Source organism: Dermacentor silvarum, chromosome 11, assembly GCF_013339745.2.
Source record: "Dermacentor silvarum isolate Dsil-2018 chromosome 11, BIME_Dsil_1.4, whole genome shotgun sequence".
Taxonomy (NCBI): Eukaryota; Metazoa; Arthropoda; class Arachnida; order Ixodida; family Ixodidae; genus Dermacentor; species Dermacentor silvarum.
In genome coordinates, this window is record NC_051164.1 from 104,806,091 (window position 1) to 104,824,420 (window position 18,330).

An 18,330-nucleotide genomic window follows, 5' to 3' on the forward strand; every position below is an offset into this window, starting at 1 on the left:
ATTGCGCTACCCTGAATGATTTGCTCATAGTCTTTGAGATTTACTGAAAAACTTGAAAGATGGAAGGTTATCGCTTAACTTACAATTAATCCAACCAATGTGGTACTTACACGTTTTGACTCATGTTAACGCTTCTGCTGAAGCTTGGCATGGATCTATACAATACTTCGGGATCAAGAGCACTTTCTATGGCGATGTGCCCTATCGGGATCGAATTTCTTGATAGCGAATAACTCATTTGCGCAAGCTGCAGAAGAAAGACAATAGCGATCGAAAGATTCAATACCGATGCGCCTCATCGGGATTGAAAGGGCTTCGTGTGACCGTCTCATGAATAGATTTAGGGTTACATGCCTTCTTATGCTTGTCAACAGTAGACGGCTCACATTCTTTAGAACTAAACACACTTCGTATCTGTTACTTTCAGGTGGTGCGTAAAACGCTGGGAGGAAGAGAGATCCCACTATCGCTGAGGAGAACCAACTGCCACTACCTAGGAGTCAACGGCAGCGTCGTAGCCGCTTTCAGCGAGTGCGACTATGATGGTGGAATCGTAAGTTGCGAGGGTCGCTACCAGTGAAGTCCGCGCTTTTAGAATGTAGATCAATGCCGCTACAACGGATGTGTCTACAACTAAATTACCTCGTATAACGAAGGACTGATTATGACCCGGCTCTACCCTTTCATTCATGTGTAGTGCGAACACCTCTGCAACGAAGACCACTGTAACGAATTGTCCTGTATAGTGAATGAATTTAGGCGCCCCGACGGCTGACTTGCTGCTTTGCTGTTAAGAACACGTAGCGGTGCCATGACAATGACAGTAAAACTAAATTTTAACGAAAGCACTGTGGCGCAAAGTAAGTGACCGGAAACACAAGAGGGACACGATAACACCGATAGATCTGACAGTATAGGACCGGATGCACAGGATAGATCTGGCGTCCTATCCTGTCCCTCTTGATATAGAGGTTATATAACGTGTGCTACTTTGTCTGTCAGCCCCCTTTTTTTATTTTGGATAGTCCTGTTCCTCTTGTGTTTCCTGTCACTTAACTTGCGCCACAAATATTTCGTTAAATCTATGCACCAACTTGCCCAGCAATATACTCTGCTAAAACAATTAAATTTATTTGATCTGCAGTCGGGCGTGATCCTGCTGCCCGAGGAAGCACTCCAGGTGAAACCCGTTCCTAGCAGGCTGCGCCACCTGGTGCCCGACGTGGCCCACAGAGAGTCAGACCCGCCCCGGCAGGCGCTGATTGAGACGGAAGACGTCCCACACGTACTCTTCACCGCGCCGCCTCCGCAGCACAAGTCTTCGAGAGTTGTGGACAACCGCGTCTACACTGGTACGTTGACCACTGGCGAGTACGCTTATCTTTATAACAGCAGTTTTGTGGTGCGTGACATATTTTGTGGCAGCCACTTAGTCCTCGCTGGAGCTTCTCGTGGCTTTCAGATTGCTTTCGTTTCTTTTTCTTTTTACTTTTTTTGTGACCGCTTGGCCACTTAAGAGAGACCGTAACAGGTGGTGGGTCTGAGCCGGCTGCATATTCACAACGCTCTCGCAAAAACATTTGACCATTATAGAAAAAGTTCAAATGTCTTTCTCGTTATCATTCCTTAATCAATCTCTTGATTTACTGGAACATCCTTATACTCCGCTGTTTTGCAAGCATCATCAGGAATACTATGACCGAGAGGCTGAGACCTTTTAGTTGAATTCAAAACGTTCTTTGTTTCCTTAGAGGTTTAAAGCTGTAAACATCCATTGTTTGTTATCATTGATTATACACATATGCTTATTACCACCACCTTTCCCTGCAGCATATGCAGGTATCCAAATTATTTATCTGGCGTTTGCATAGCAGGTTGGTTTCGTACATAATGGTTTCATCATCTTCGTTTAGTCTTCCGTACATGCTATAAGAGGACAATGATTCTTCCCACTCATGTGTGAAGCTTAGTAGAGTAACTTTAATGTATCAATGTTTCTAGAGCATACGCAATCACTTGTTATACCTGAACGTGTTGTGGGCACTGCAGCAGCTCGAAAAAGGACATCTGTAATGCCATCATAGTGGGAGAAAAATGGCCTTTGGGAAGGGCCACACGATGTCGCTTGGCTCAGCGCATGGTTGTAGATCATCCATCTCAACTGGGTACAGACTAGAGTCCCCGAGAATCAACGCGTAAACAGGAGTATGCTGTGTCACGAAATGATGCTCGTAAAACGCGACGATCAGCAACGCGCATTCACGCGACCCTATACGACATCCCAGGTATCGCGAACATTTCCTCCCGCGCCGTAATCCACTTCCATAGGCAAAACACCGCGGCATACGCCGGTTGACCTTATGGAGATATGGCCACACGCACGATCTACAAATCACATCAAGCGCGCCTCTCCATCGGTCTGCCACCCTGTTCCCAGCAGGTCCCCCCCCCCCCCCCCTCGCCGCGTTACACAAGGCAAACAGTACGAGCATATCGATACATGTGTATCTAAACCTGCACACCAAAGCACGTGCTCGGCATTCCTGACATCGCCATCGACCGCGACAACTAGGCCGACTGGTCCCGCTGCGAATCCCTTTGTTTCGTGGGTGAAATCTTCCGATGGCCCGAACGCCCTTCCGCGCGTCCTTCGGCAGTCTTGGCTACCGCTATGCACGACCGGGGAGAGATTACATCAGCAGCGCCTCCTCGCCTCGGCAGCGTGGCCCGGCCCGTTTGAGCCGTGACAAGGGGACTTTCTCCCTCGTAATCAGTGGCGCGTGGCTACGGGACTCACGCACCACTGCGCTTTGAGGTCTTCGAGGGACGTAGTGGTTACACGCTCATTGCACGCCGCGGGCACGGATTTGCCCCTGCGTAACGGCGGCCCGCCGCTTGCGTGTAGCTCACGTCGTTAGCCTGTGTTTCCTCTCCGGCATCCTGTGAGAGTTTTTTTTTTTCTGCTTTTTCGTTTCTTTGCTGCTGCCTTTTTGTTCCGCGATAAGTGTTGTCACCTCGCAACGGTGTCATTTAAGGCATGTGATGCAATCGCTGGCGCTAATGCCTTGGGAGCCGTCGCCTAACGTCTCTCCGCATCTGGCTTAAGCATCCTAAGTGTCACTCATTGCAAACGGTGTAGCTCATCGCGTCTCTCCAGGTTTCGCTCACAGAATCAGTGTCACACTCAGACTGCTCTGTTATCTCGCAAGAAAGCGGTGCCAGCTGGCTACGCCTCCAGGACCAAAAGGGCCTTGCACAAGTTCCCTCATTCGTCAGAGCAAATTTTATTGGTGTTGCTTGACGCAGATATTATGCACTGGATATGTTTCTGAGATATAGTAGGCATTATCACATTTAACGACGTGAAGGTCTAACGGCTTCCCCACGACATAACCTGAACGCAAAGATTTGCTAATTTACATTTTACTCCACGCCGTCGGGTTACCACAGTAACATATATTTACTATGGAAAATGCTTAATCACAGTCGGTGTATTGCCACCAGCAGTAGTGGGTACAGTGCTTGAGGCAGGCACGGACAAGAAGAAAGAAGTACGCGTGCTTCTCTGCCCGCTCGATAGCCAGCTATGCCAAACTCCTGCCCACTACATACTTAAACGGCATGTTACAAGATCATTTAACGCAACTAGGAATAGATCACGTGATCGCGACTGACGCGTCAATGAATGAAGAGAAAGCGGGTGTGGGTATTTTCTCCGAATCACTATCCTGGTCTTATGCAGTACGCCTTCCGGATTTCACACCCATATTTTTGGCTGAACTAGCAGCGATTATCTTAGCTCTGCGGAAACTTCCTTCAAATTACTCAACAGTGGTTATAGTGACTGATTCACTGTCCGTATGTACATCGCTCATTTCATCTGCAGACACTACTGTAACCAATACATTTAAATTGTTAACCCCTCCTAATTTAAGTCTGGTACGATTGGTATGGGTTCCAGGCCATCGTGGTATATTCTTAAATGAAATGGCTGACACACTTGCGCGTATATCTCTTGATGGACCAGTTATGTCTGTCATGCCTAGTTCGGCTTATGTCACTGCGGCTAGGTTTAGAAAATTTTCCCTATTACAAGATTCTACAAAACTGAAAATCCAAATGTCGGAATTTAATCATTTGTCCTTTTCGTGGGACAACAAATGGTGCCCCACACGTAAATTAGAGATCTCCGTAACAAAATTACGCTGCCGAATCCCACCATTAAATTTTTACCTACACAGGTCCGGTCTGGCACCGTCCCCTCTGTGTCCTACCTGCCAGGAACCCGAAAACATTGACCACTTTCTATTATTTTGTCATCGCTTTAGGAATGAGAGGAAGAAATTCGAATTTTCATTCCGTAAATTGGGTATTTCACTAACTACTGAAAATATCCTCTCCTTCGGGGCTTCTTCATTGGGCTTTAGCCACAGGAACATCTGCGTGGCCCTCTGTGACTATATCTGTGACACAAAAAGACTACCCAGTTAATTCTCGAAATAAATAATTGGATAACTCATTAAATCGCTAATTGATGTTTCGGAATTATTCTAATACCACCAAAATTTTTGTGCTGTTTTTATACAATTACAATGATTTTAATTCTGTCTCTGCCCTGTAAATCTCTTTCCAAATTATCATAAACACTATACTTCACCCTGATTTAGTTTTCCGTCTAGTTTTTTTTTTTTTTCTCCATCTCCCCCTTCCGTTTAACCTTTAACCGCCGGCTTCTTGGCCAATCCCCCGTAGTGGGTGAGCGCCACGGATGAGGATCAAGCAAGCAAGCAAGCAAGCCAGCTCCCAGCGCCGTGCTTTTCAGGAGCCCGCTACCCTCAATAAGCGTCGCGTCGCCCGTTCTCTCTCAAGGCACGTGACAATATGTTTTGTGTTTGGGAGGGGGGGGGGGGGGGGGAGGGCTGGTAAGTAAAGTGGGGTGTCGTACATTTTTGGCGACGTCAAGAGCACCGCAATCCAATCATTTGAATCCGTTTTTGTGGTGACATGTTTAAACCCGCAAAAAAAGGACTAAATAAGTCCGCCGGTAACGCGCGAATGCAGATTGTGGCTGTAAATGTTTTCGTAGTTCTTCTATGCGTTGAACAAAGGAGTCATTCAGCGTGAATAAATAACACCTCATTACACTTCCTCGTGAATCACTCCATGTATCTTCATAGCCTATAAAAAAACACGCATCTTGTCACAATGACTTTATTCGGACGTTTTTACGACTGCCTACAAATTCATAATTGACCTCTCAAGTGCAAATCAGAATAATTTGTTTTATTTCGTATTTCTTTCCCTTATTTATTTAATCGATCACACTTTTAACTGGCAGAGACTGTATTCTTCGATGATTTCGGTCATTTAACGATGTGGGGAGCATATTTGCCTCGAAGGAAAAAATGTCAAGCGTACTCGTTAATTGTATAATTAAATCACAGAATCAATATAACACAAATATAAATTTCCCTAGTCACTCGCTGACTATTGACACTATGCTGGCATCATACACGGACCTAAGCATAAAAACTCCGCCATGCGTACCTCCTTCCATCAGATTCTACGCCGGAGGCGTTCATCCCCAGACGACGGCAAAGGCCTCGATGAATCAGTAGCGTGGACGTAGGTCCATTAAAGAAAAAAAAAAAAAACACTCTATGTGCTCACGTTGTCGCTCAACCATGCTTGAAGATGCGATTGTTTTGACGGACGTAAGACTCACTGAACGCGTTTTCGAGCAACAAAAGAGGTAGAGACTGACGCCTTCCGCTGTGGTGAAGACAGACTGCTCGAACGTTGGTGGCCAGCTGCCAGCCGGCCATGCCCAGCCTCTTCTTTGAAGCGCCAAAGAAGCCGGTCTTTGACATTGGCCTTGACCGTGGGCTGTACGCGCTTTCTGTCTTCTCAGTAGCTCGTAGTTTTGTGCAGCGCTATGGTGGCCTGGGATGTAGTCGAACAACAAAATGTATTATTGAGGGATTAAGGGAAGGTCAGTATGGGCCTTCGTTCAGTCGAGCTGTACAGCGAAAAGTATTGTTACTCGGAATGTATTACTCGGTCTTGGTCACCTCATTGTACGATACTATAGGTCTTACGGATTTGAAACAATAGACATAGAACATTCAGCTGCTCTCTTGAGAGAGACGTACAATATTACGTGAACATCGTCCGCGCACGATTTCAAAAGAAACGGAGTGGGTTGCTCTCCTCGCGATTGCGCTATCATTGTGGTATCAATACCCACAAAGCGTGGCCACATTGAAAAAAGGTTTGGCATGGGGCTACTTTCCGAGCTACGAGGTGTCTTGTAAACACAATCGGCGGGGCAAAATGCTTACAGATATAACCATCTATTATGACACATGTAGGAGCTGGGGCTGGGGGGGGGAGCTGTGCCGGTGTTTTCAAGACTTTGTTCCGAGAACCCTAGAACTTGAGAGAATTCCGATCGTTTAAAGACGTGTCGTTGCCGACCGTCGTCCACCCCTCGTTTGCACCTCTTTTCCACAGACGTTGAACTTACACTAGCTAAAATAACCTTATGTGTCATCCATCGAACTACCCCTTAGGTTGCATCCATCTAACGTCCGTAAAAACCTACCTGTGTGAACCTTCGCACTGGACATTGATCAAAGCAAAGCCTAAACCAAAAAGAAGGTCGATGTTTAATTGCTTAACCGTACTTTTGGTTGCAATTTTCATAACGTGACTATTTCGTCTTCAGCCTTTACTTTTTGACATTCAGCTCAGCCTTATTCGAGGTCGTAGCCGATACATGTAAGTTGCGAAGTACTCAAGGCATATTCCCTGACACTGCAAGATTTAGTACGGTTTATTTGCTCGCGTTTATTTTCCATACCACGTGTTGTATTTGTAGGAACATGCTTACTGTGTTCCCAGAATAATCAGAAAAAGCGTCGGCACACAGGCTCATAGCTGCTGAAAGATTGTGAGCCCCAATATTGCGAATATCTTTAGCGTATACTACGACAAAGAAAGAGGCAGATTCAGAAAGCATCTGCTTTTTTAGTAAATAGCTACTACCACTTCGCCTGTAGCCTTTTTTTATTGCACCAAACTGTTGAGACCGCAGGGACACATGCAATCGCACCGAGTGACCTTCGTCGATCGCATTTCACGCGAGCCGTTTATCGCCACCGCCGCAGCCTGCCTGGCTGCCTTCACGCCTTGGCGTCTCGTCAGCGGCTATTAAGCTGTCAACCTCCGCCCAGACAACACGGGCGCGCTGAACGTCTTGCTGACTCAATGGAGCAGCGGCACCGCGCCTTCGTTTACGGCCAAGCAGCTCGAAGAACACACACCTCTAGCGGCCAGAAAGGGCACTCGAGTCGCTCCGAGAAACCGGCCAACCGTGTCGATTCAGTGAATGTTATGCTGCAGTTTGATGTGTTTTGTTTCCTCTGTGAAACAACGACGCGTTCTCTCTTGTATCACCTTGTTCGCCGAGTTGTATTGGTTTTGTGCTTATCTGTCGTCAGTTGGCGTTTGCCACATGAGCACATACGTAATTCATTTTCATTATGTTCCCAAATCTGCAAGTACACGTTTTCATTATTTGTCACCACAACGTCGTGATCAAGTCGGAGCAAGTTTCTTTCAAAATGCACAACAATATGCAAGGATTAAATGGGGTGTGCGTTTGCTGCTTTACTGTACAATGGATTCATACAACACGGCAGATGTCCTTCTCCTATCACACAAAACATGCCTTTCTAAACAAACAGTTGGTTACTTTCCTGCCTTCCTCTCTTTCTCTGTCACACACACACGTCTCGCATGAATAATGTGACACAGACATAAGCGACATACAATGTTTCTTCTTTTAAATGCGAAGCATTTCTTGGCGAACATTTGCCACTTTGAGAGTATCTATCTATCTATCTATCTATCTATCTATCTATCTATCTATCTATCTATCTATCTATCTATCTATCTATCTATCTATCTATCTATCTATCTATCTGCCTAGGTCTCGGTGCTCTCATGGTCGTTTCGTTAACTTGGTAGGTACCAAATTTGGCAAAGTATGACAAGAGTGTATGACGAACATAAATGATAGGTCACGAGATTATTATCATGACATGTGTCTCATGTAGGTCATGAAAGAGCCACCTGCGTATTGGTGCTCTCACGGCCCTTTCGTTAACTTGGTAGGCGGGAGCACACTCCTTCGCATAACATCAATTCCCACAAGGCGTCGAATTTGCCGGCGTTTTTTTTTTTTTTTTTGAAATTTATGTTTGTGAACTGCTGCCAGCCTGAGAATCACCTCGAAATAAATATGTCTTGCGAACTCAACGGTTCCCATTCACAAATTGAAATATGTACCAAGAAAGCATTAGTTTTGGGAAATTTTGTTTGTTAGTCAAATGCATGTTTCAGTATCTTGTGATGGAAAACTCAGTCTTTATGAATGACCTAGCTCAAATACTAGAATATTGCTATTTTCCGTAACCATTTTTTCTCATTCTGGTAAGTTTTAATTAACACCGTTTGTTAAACGAATGAAGCATGATGAGCGATGCGTTCTTGCTTCCTTTCTCTGTTCTTGTGGCAGAGAAGACGTTGCATCCGTGGCAAAACAACGATCGGTTTCCCTGGTCGTCGAATCCCAAGACAGCGCGTACGTCCAGGCCGACAGTTCGAATACGCCAGCCAAGCCTGCGGCCGACAGGATGGCCTCAGAGGTACCCACATCCGGACAGGTGCGTGGACCAAAGATTCAGACAGGGGATCGAATTCAATCAGTATTGCAGCTTTCACGATAAGGGACCCTTTTGCAGTGCAGTCACTCCTCAGTTTGGCCAAAACCGATTTTACGAAATCTTTATCTTCATTGTTATTCTGCGAAGTGCTGCTGATTCTCCCGACACATTTATAGAGCCTAAGCCGTTGATAAGCTCGAACGAAGACGTCTTTCCCGATTTCTTAGCTGATTTAGCGAAATTCAAGTAGGGGGGGGGGGGGGGGGAGTGTATATGGGTAAAATATAGTTATGCGGGGGACAAAGCCCATTGAACTGCTAGGCTTGCCGCTACATGAAAGAACGCGAAATGCTCTGAACGGGCTCGTTGTCTACGATAAGCACGTAATTGCGTGGAGTCACGTGGAGATGTGAGCCAGCGATACATACGAGGTGCCTTGCAAGCACGTTAGCTAGCCCGTTCCATGTTGCACTGATCTCGGTCTGGGTGGCACGACGTCTAATATTTGGTGTATACACTCCACCAGTGCACTACACAGCAAATGTGAAGTGTCCACGGGCTCATCGTCAAGGTAGCAACAGAGTAGCTATTGGTCTATTTGCTGGTTTACGCTGCGCCGTGGTCTTTTTTAATTTTTTCTCCGGTAAGAGGTGTTCGAGCGACAACCAAACGAAGCCTGCGTAGCAGGACCTCATGTCTCCGTTTCGGGCGCTTTTGTGAGGAACTTGAATTCCATCGACGCGTTGCATTCGTTGCTGTGCCGTTCTGCGTAACAATGTCAAAGAACAGTAAGCGTTTTTACATATGAAAGCAAGAATTTGTTTTTGGGTGTACTAACACGGCTTCTGTGAAATAACGTTTCGATAAGAAAGCACGTCGTTGTTTTTTTCGCATCGTTATTCTGCGGAAGGAAGTTAGATCTAACTTTTCACCGTCCTCGCCAGGCGAAAACAAGGCAGCAACAACACCCGAAGGCGCACAGGCTCGAGCGGTTCCCGCAAGAACGGCTCCAACGTTGCTTCCAGCACCAGAACACGGCCTGTAAAATATCACGACGAGCGGCAAGGCACCAGTGGCGCCGGCGCAAGAACAGAGCGGAGAGCCAAGTTCCTGGAGCTTGCGTTATTTGTCGACGAGAAGGCCTACCTTAGCTTCCTGCACTTTCTGGGTAGCGAACAGAGGCTCATGGACTTCGTCCTGGGATACCTGAACCAGGTACGTTCCCTATGTCTCCATTCCTATATGGCGTCAGGCAAGGCTTCGCGGAACACCTGTGTTCTCCATCAGTTGCTTTTAGGAATACTTTCAGTGCCATGTGACGTACTGTCTCGCGCAACACCTCGTTAAAACAAACGGCATCCTCTCAACGTGCTAGGGAACTATGCATCGTGAAAATAACACTGATAGGAATTAACCCAGTCCTTTCACCAGTTCCGTTACCGCTGGCTCAGCCAATGAGCATACGCACTCAATATCTCTGAAAGTAACCGAAAGAGAATACGGTGCCAAGAACAGGGAAAACCACAGGTCTGCGCTATTATCTTTCCAACTCGGCGTCTTTTAACCCAATACGTAAAATTACAACGCTTGTCCGTGTATGTTTCCTCTGTCGTTCGTGTCGTTTCACGCTGTCAATAGTTAACAATAAGGATTACCAACGCGCCCAACGTACCGTACTTTTGGAGTAATATGAACTGCACTAAGTTTGGTCTCGTCTGTTTCACTCGTCCCGTCGTCTGCCTGTTTCGCAATGATGAATGCAAAGTACTTTAATCATTTTTTATATCCGATCGAAATGGTTTCATATCAGTAATGTTTAGACGTTTGGAGTTCGTAGTTTAGCCCAGAGAGTGTATTTTACCTCAGAAACGGTTTATGGTTATGTCTCTCGCAGACTTCTAGTGGCAGGATGGAACGGAAACTACGTCATGACCTGATATAGAGACGCTTAGCCTGCCTGCTTCCGCCCAAAGAAGTAGTCATTTGTCGACCATTTGCGCTTACTCAAGAAGCGAACCATGATGGAAGGAAAACGTTAAGAGGGAGCATCGCGCAACGCGATTGAAGCTAAGCGTGGCGACCCAAGACATGATAGTCACATCTAACGCGCAGTAAATTTTATGGCTCCCGCTTTGCATGCAGCGCTGCGGCAGGGCCCCCGAAACAAGTGCACATTGATTAAAAACCACCGGACACCAAAAGTCTCGGCAAATCTCGATTGTTGCTCCGTGATGTCGAGCCAAGATGTCAGGTGTTGGGCCGACACTGCACAAAGGGCTGGCTTCACGGAGCGTTCCCTTGCCAAGGCTGGCTCCGTGACGTAGTGCTCCCTCCTGACTTTTTTGCTTCCTCCATGAAGCGAACCTTGTTCCAAATTTCTTTCGCTTCCCCTCACCTCAACTCGGTAGTAAAGTTCGGACGTGATATCGGCGGTCTTCTTAAGATTCGTCTCGACATCGAAGTATGCCAACGGTAACATACAGGCGGCTTTCTTTGTCAGTCGCTTGGATTGGCGTGGCTTCAGGCAGCATACGTATTTCTTTGCTCTTGCCATCTCGCACCTTGAAATGATTGCAGCACTCATTGCCGCACACAAATGCGCGCAGCGATGCGCGCAAATTAATGCTAACAAGCACATTTACAAACAATTTTATTAAATGGACAATGGCTCTTTTTCTACTGTTAGGCCTTGTGACAATTCCTGGCTCCATCAGAGCCTCAAAGAAGATATCTGCCCAAGTTGTAAATCGGGGCACAAAAGCACCCTTCGATGAGCTCCCACGAGTGATGGCTGTGTGCCCTACTTTTTTTCTTCCTGCTCGCAGGTGCAGGCAATCTACGTGCAGCCTTCCCTGAGAGAGAAGATCTACATATCACTTGTCCATCTTGAACTGCAGGAAACGCAGCCGGTGAGTTGATATAAACCTTTCCAACGATAGCTCCCGGGTCTCCGCCGTAATGGATTCACGGTTTGTGAACAAGCGTGAGACCCCCTCAAGAGCACCGCAAAAGCAGCAGCGCGCATATGCACTCACGAGAAACTGACTGGAGAGGTGGTGGTTTCTCTCACCGAGAAATGGTATATTCTAGTCGATTATGTGGAATATTCAGAAGTATTTAGTAGAAGTGAAAACTGGGCGAGTTAGTAAACGTCGAACATGGTCATGTCAATGGTCGTCGTGTTTCGTCCTTGTTGTGCGTTCTGTTGTTCGCGCTAGTTTTTTTTTTTTTTTTTTCATCATTTTCAACGTGGAGTGAGTCAAGAGCCTGTATTACGCTGCAGCCCTGACTGCTAAAATCTCATTTTGGGAGTTTGAATATGAAAAAGCATCAACGTCAGGAATGTTACTGAAACTCACCGGCTGGCCTACGGCTGTTTAAAGGGCAGAAGCAAGCTATAACATCAAATCACCGCGTAATGTTCAGAGAGCTATCAGGAGTTGTGAACAAGCGTGAGACCCCCCTCACGAGCACTGCAAAAACAGCAGCACACATATGTACTGACGAGAAACTGACTGGAGAGGTGGGGGCTTTCTCTCATCAGTTTAAAGAAGAATCTGAGGTTTTGCGCGCCAGAACCACAATATGATTATGAGGCACACCGTAGCGGGGGATTCCGGAATAATTTTGACCACCTGGCTTCTTTAACGTCCACCCAATACCCGGTACACGGGCGTTTTTGCATTTCACCTCCATCGAAATGCAACCGCTATGGCCGAGATTTGATACGGCGCCCTCGGGCTTAGCAGCTCAAAGCCACTGCGACACCACGGTGGGTCGAGGGCCATCATCAAGTGTACATTTTGTATCTGTTTAAATGTGGCGATAATTTAATACCTGCTTGCTTGGTATACTCAAGACCTTACAGCCACACGCAAAATGAAATTTAAAGTGCGAGGATCGGCTGTTTCGGTAGCTGTGCCACCGGACGCCGTATTTTGGCCGGCGGAGCCATAACTGTATGAGAATATCGATTGTTTTTGCTGTATCCGAACTGGAAATTCCGCACTTGTAATAATTACCACAAAATGCTTTGTGTATATTACACTCAGCTAAAGCTGAGTTATTTTTTACATTCTGCAGTCAGTTCACATACAAAAGTTATATAAGGTTAGACAACGTAAACTGTTTGGATGAGTTGCACGATTTGCTTTAGCTTTTCACTTGAAGAGTTTGTTTCGTCGTCGATCTAAGAATGACACGCACGGGCCAGTTCCCACCAGGGAAAAGACGCCTTCGTTTATTCAGTGCTCGTATTTAAAGTTAAGGGAAAGAGTGTTGAAGAGTACAGAGGAGAACAGAAGAGTACAAAGTGTGCGCGGCGATAAGGGCAGGCGTCGAGTGAATCGTGACAGGCTTTGATTACCATATCGATACATCTTCCATCTTTGAATTAGTTTGAACAACAAAACAAAAACTTTTTGCATAACCGTAGTTGGATGAGCGGTGACCAGTCACGGGCGCTGAACGAAGTTCTCGCCGTACGCTGGCCTCTCCGGTCGCCTTCTGTTTCGCGTAGACCTTCTAAGAGCCTGGGCTGGCCTGATTGTATGGCCTTGTGGCAGCCGAGTTCGGACTGGTTCCTCGTTGTCAGACCCTCCATCCACGTTGCCTGTTGGTAGTTGACGCTGGTCTGGTTCCTCGTTGTCAGACGTTTCATCGGACGCATCCTCCTCGGAACTACTAAACGGCTCTCTCGTTGCCAACAGATGCTGACGGTTACGTCGTATCACACTGCCCTTTTCCGTCTTTATGACGTAGGACCTGGGCCGCATGCGGCTGATTACTCTTGCTTTGGTTGACGATGTGTCTCCCTGGACGCGGACAACTTGTCCTTTCTGCAAAGGTGGAAGACGTGTCCCCATTTGCATAGTCTGCCGATGCTTTTTTTTTTTTACCAGCTAGCGTGTTGCTTCCTGGAAGTCGGGTATCGTGGTGCGCAGTCATCGACCTTTAAGCAGCTCGCCTGGTGACTGACCGTCTTCCAAGGGACTGGATCTGCAATTGAGTAATCCGAGCCAAAAATCATTCTTGCCTTCGGTGGTTTTCTTCAGAATTATTTTAACGACTTGCACACCTTTTTTGGCTAAGCCGTTCGAGCGTGGAAATCTAGGGCTTGAAATGGTGTGCTTGAAGTCATATCTTCTTGCAAAATTTGAGAATTCTCGACTGGTGAATTGAGGCCCTCCGTCAGTACAAACTTCGATTGCAATGCCATACCTTGCGAACATCGCACTTAATTTATCAATGACTGTGGCAGACGACGTGTCACGCAGCAATTCTACTCTTGGAAAATTTGACAAAGCTTCATCTGCGCAGAGATAGGAGCTCCCGGCATACTCAAACATGTCAACGCCGACTCTGTACCACGCATGCTCTGGAACAGGACGAATCATAAGAGGCTCACTTTGTTGTTTGTAGGAGTACGTTTTGCAAACTGCGCACGTGCTCACGACGTTTTCAATATCAGCATTCACTTGCACTACCTTGCATCCTTTGAACAGTATACCGTTTACCACAGTTAATTCCTTGGAAAAGGCCTTGAGCTGTCCGTCTATCTGCCGGTTACTTCTTATGGATTCGATGACGCACTTTAAGGAACTGTCTTTATTCGTTTCTTCCAACAACCGGGCTTGACTGGCTTCGCTAACGAGTGACGAAACTACGCTTACGGCATGTACTTCCACTTCTTCGTTGTCCTCGTCCGTGCCCGTTCTGTCGACTGGAGCCCGAGACAGCATGTCAGCCAACACCAACTTTTTCCCTGGAATAAAAATTAGGTCAAAATCATATTTGAGCAAGCGAAGAAAAAAAGAAAACGCTGCAGTCGGGGTGGCACTACTCCTATGGCCTTCCGAACGATTGCTATTAGTGGATGGTGATCGGTTTCGAGAATGATCTTCCGTCCGTACACGAAGTGATGGAACCTTTCGCATCCAAATACTACAGCGATTGCTTCTTTCTCTATCTGCGAGTATCTTTCCTGTGTCTCGGTCAGTACCCGCGAAGCGTAGGCAACAGGTTTCCACAATTCCCCGTATCGTTCCTATGCCCCTTTGGGAGGCGTCCGAGGTTATTTTAGTGCCTCGCTTGGGGTCGAACGGTGACAACACAGGTTGCATGGTTAAGCATTTGCACAGATCATTCCATTCCTTGGCCTGGTTTTCACTCCATTCAAATACTGTACGAATACTTTACGAAGTAATTGACGACGCCTAGCATTCGCTGTACTCCTAGCCTATCGGTTGGTGCTGGCATGTCAAGCATCGATCTCACAGTATCGGTGTTTGGCTGGATGCCTTCTTCCGAAATCACGTCACCCAAAAACGAAATTTTCGCCACCCCTATTTCGCACTTTTCCGCGTTCCATGTTAGACCAGAATTGCGTGCTGCTTCCAGGACAGCTTTCAGCCTTTCATCGTGTTCTTTCCTTGTGGGCGACCATATTAGAATATCATCTACGTAGACGCGCACTCCTGGGATGGCGTCAAATATTTAGCTCATGGTTTTCTGGAAGACTTCGGAGGCCGAGGCGATTCCGAATGGCAGTCTCAAAAACCTATGTCGCCCGAAAGGAGTCGAAAATGTACATATTTTAGATGTCTCGTCATCGAGCGGTATCTGATGGAAGCCTGACTTAGCATCGAGTCGAGAAAAAAAAATTTTCGCTCCCGCGATTTCAGCCTCGATGTCTTCTCGTCGCGGCATCTCGTAGCGCTCGCGCTTCAAGCATTCGCCGATTTTCCTGGGGTCCATGCACACTTAGTTCGCCATTATGCTTCCTTACAATTACTAGGGGACTCACCCAGTCTGTCGGCTCCTCTGTTTTGGCGATGATGCCTGCCTTGAGCAGTCGATTCAGTTCCTGTCGTAGTGGCTCTTGCAGGAACAGCGGCACGCGTCGGGCCATCTGGACGATAGGTACAGAGTCATCCCGTAGCACCATCGTCTATGGACGTTGAAGGCGCCTCGTGCATGTGAAAACTTCGGGAAATTCTGTAAGCACTTGTTCGCGGTTGCATGCCGTTACTGCGCTCACTGATCGCTGGAAAAGCCCCAAGGCCTCACTGGCGTGGAGCCCTAGAATTGCTTGAGGTCCCTTCTTCGCCAGGAAAAAAATCGATGTCAGCGGACTTGTCGCCTATATTGGCCTTTGTTGTGGCGATTCCCAAGTGCTTGATAATCCCTCCGTCGTACGCTCGTAGTACGGAGCTACTAGGCTTGAGTCGTATTCTTGGTTGGAGGCGTTGATACATGCAGTGTGGTCACTGAGAAGATTGGCTTGAGCACCCGTGTCCACCTTAAGCTCAACCACCTTGTTCGCTACTTGTGCTTGAACTACCCAGTCTTGTAGGTGGTTCACCCTGTTGGCTGAGATGTCAAGAATGTCGAACTCTTCGCTGCTCTTGACTTCCGCAACTTCCTTGTTGCTGTTGCATTTAACGGCAAAATGATTTTTACCACCGCACCGCCGACAGGTGCGCCCAAATGCCGGGCAGTTCCGAGCCGCGTGTCGTCGCCCAAACCTACGGCACTTGAACACTTCTGGGTCACCTCTATTTGACGTTGCCCTTGCCGCGTCGATGCACCTGTCCTGTGTCATGGCGTCGCCGTCTGCTGGGCGAGGTTCGATGCTAGGCATTACTTTGAATGCCTCGACTTGATTTGCTCTGTCCCAGAGCTCGTTTCGTGCGGTAGACAACTCATCTGCCTTGCACACTTGCTCAGCTTTCGTCAACGTCAGCTTGTTGTCGCGCAGCAGCTTCTCGCGTACTTTGCCATTGTTTGTTCCGAACACAATCTGATCCCTTATCATTGACTCAGCCAGGGTGCCGAAATTGCAAGACTGCGCTAGCCTCCTTAGATCTCTGATGAACTGCTCTGCTGGCTCACCTTGGGCTTGTATTTGCTGGCGAAAAACGTAGCGTTCATGCACCTCATTTAGCTGTGATGCGCAGTACTCGTCGAACTATCTTATGACGGTGTCATAATCCTGCTTGCTTTCGCCATCACCGAAGTCAAAGTTGTTGAATACTTCCAAACCGTCGTCGACGACCACGCTTAGGAGGAGAGCTGTCTTCGTGGGTCCTGTATACGTTTTCCCTAGTGGGGTTGACGCAGACACCAACAGCCCAAACTTCTGTTTGAACAGGCACCAGTTCCTACTGGTGTCACCCCCTTGGCGAAGTTGTTCTGAAATTCCATGACAGCTCTTGTGTGGCTGGTGGCGGTTGTTCGCGGATGTTCCCTTGGTTAGCAGCGGCTGGCTCGCGTAACTACTTCTGACACCATGTTTCGTCGTTGGTCTAAGAATAACACGCACGGGCCAGTTCCGACCAGGTAAAAGACGCCTTGGTTTATTCAGTGCTCGTATTTATTGTTAATAAGGGAAAGAGTGTTGAAGAGTACAGAGTGTGCGCGGCGATAAGGGCCGGCGTCGAGTGAGTCGTGACAGTGTTTGATTGCCATATAGGTACAGGGTTTGTCTGAATTTCCACTATTAACCGCGTGTCAGAGCAGTGTTCTTGCGTTGAAACCAAATGATGAACTGCCTGAATGTGACCCATAAAACTTGTCACCGTAATCATGTCAGCCTACAACAGGTTAAAATGTAGGGCTAAGAAAAGAAATGGTTATCAGCTAAACAAAAATAAACTATTGCAGTGAAAGTTCGTAGTCACTAGCAAAATGCGAGTGGGCTGCCGTGTTGATGGTTCTGATAAACGGCCAATGTTATATGGCAACGAAACTATGGAGTTGCTTCCATGTGGCTTCTTTGCATACCTTCCGTACAATTAATTTGTGCTAAGATTACAAATCAGCGGTGTTAATTCTGTTTTTAGGCTGACTTGCCACACTATAACGGGAACCGGGACCTGCTGTTGTCGTCCTTCTGCAAGTATCAGGCACACAGGAACCTTGCCGAAGAATCCCGCTGGGACGCTGCCCTCTACCTTTCAGGGTAACCCGAAATTTTGGATGTCACGGAGCCGTTCCCGTTTTTACAGTGACAGCTTATATGAGCTATAGCGCATGTGATCAGTCTTTAAAATTAGGTACTATAGTTGCGTACAGCTTTGTGTCAGGGAAGAGAAAACTACGGTAACGGAGTTTCGGCACACGTGTTCCTGTGGCAAGTAGTCCGGCAGCGTTTGACGGCGCTTCTGAGTTTGTTGGAACATATTGAATCAGCGTAGCTTCCACGTGTAGTATATATAGTTTCGCATTTGCCCAAACTGGGAAGACAAATGCAGAAATAACTGAAGTCTAACAATTGGTTATCTATTTTGTTGTATCTTGTTCTTGCAAATAGAATGTTTAGGGGTTCTCTTCCCCCTGCTTAATGTAACGCGGATTAGAGTGTGGAACATTTTTCGGAAGCGCTCTTATTTTTCTGCGCTTTGCCTCCGTCGCTTTCCCTTCACTGCCCTCAGAAAGTTGTCCGTGAATATAGATAACATAATCTATCAACTGTACGCCCTCTAATCTCATGAAGAAAATTGTGCTGCACAGTATCAGATTACAGTCGCCAGTGTTGTGAGACGCCTGGGAGCAGCATTGAACACCGGCCCGGTAAACACTGCTGCCGTAGTCAATGCTT

The 18,330-nt window shown here is 47.1% G+C and overlaps 1 protein-coding gene across 3 annotated transcripts in view; it reads left to right on the top strand.

The window, feature by feature from the left end:
• The window catches only part of LOC119433019 (A disintegrin and metalloproteinase with thrombospondin motifs adt-1), a 56,697-nt gene that overhangs the window by 9,606 nt on the left and 28,761 nt on the right, over window positions 1–18,330 (top strand). For all 3 annotated transcript variants that reach the window (XM_049658622.1, XM_037700170.2, XM_049658623.1), the window contains exons 5-10: window positions 428–553; window positions 1,145–1,352; window positions 8,582–8,729; window positions 9,674–9,944; window positions 11,555–11,638; window positions 17,573–17,691. In XM_049658622.1, coding sequence (XP_049514579.1) covers window positions 428–553; window positions 1,145–1,352; window positions 8,582–8,729; window positions 9,674–9,944; window positions 11,555–11,638; window positions 17,573–17,691 — 956 coding nt within the window. The remainder of the gene's footprint in view (window positions 1–427; window positions 554–1,144; window positions 1,353–8,581; window positions 8,730–9,673; window positions 9,945–11,554; window positions 11,639–17,572; window positions 17,692–18,330) is intronic.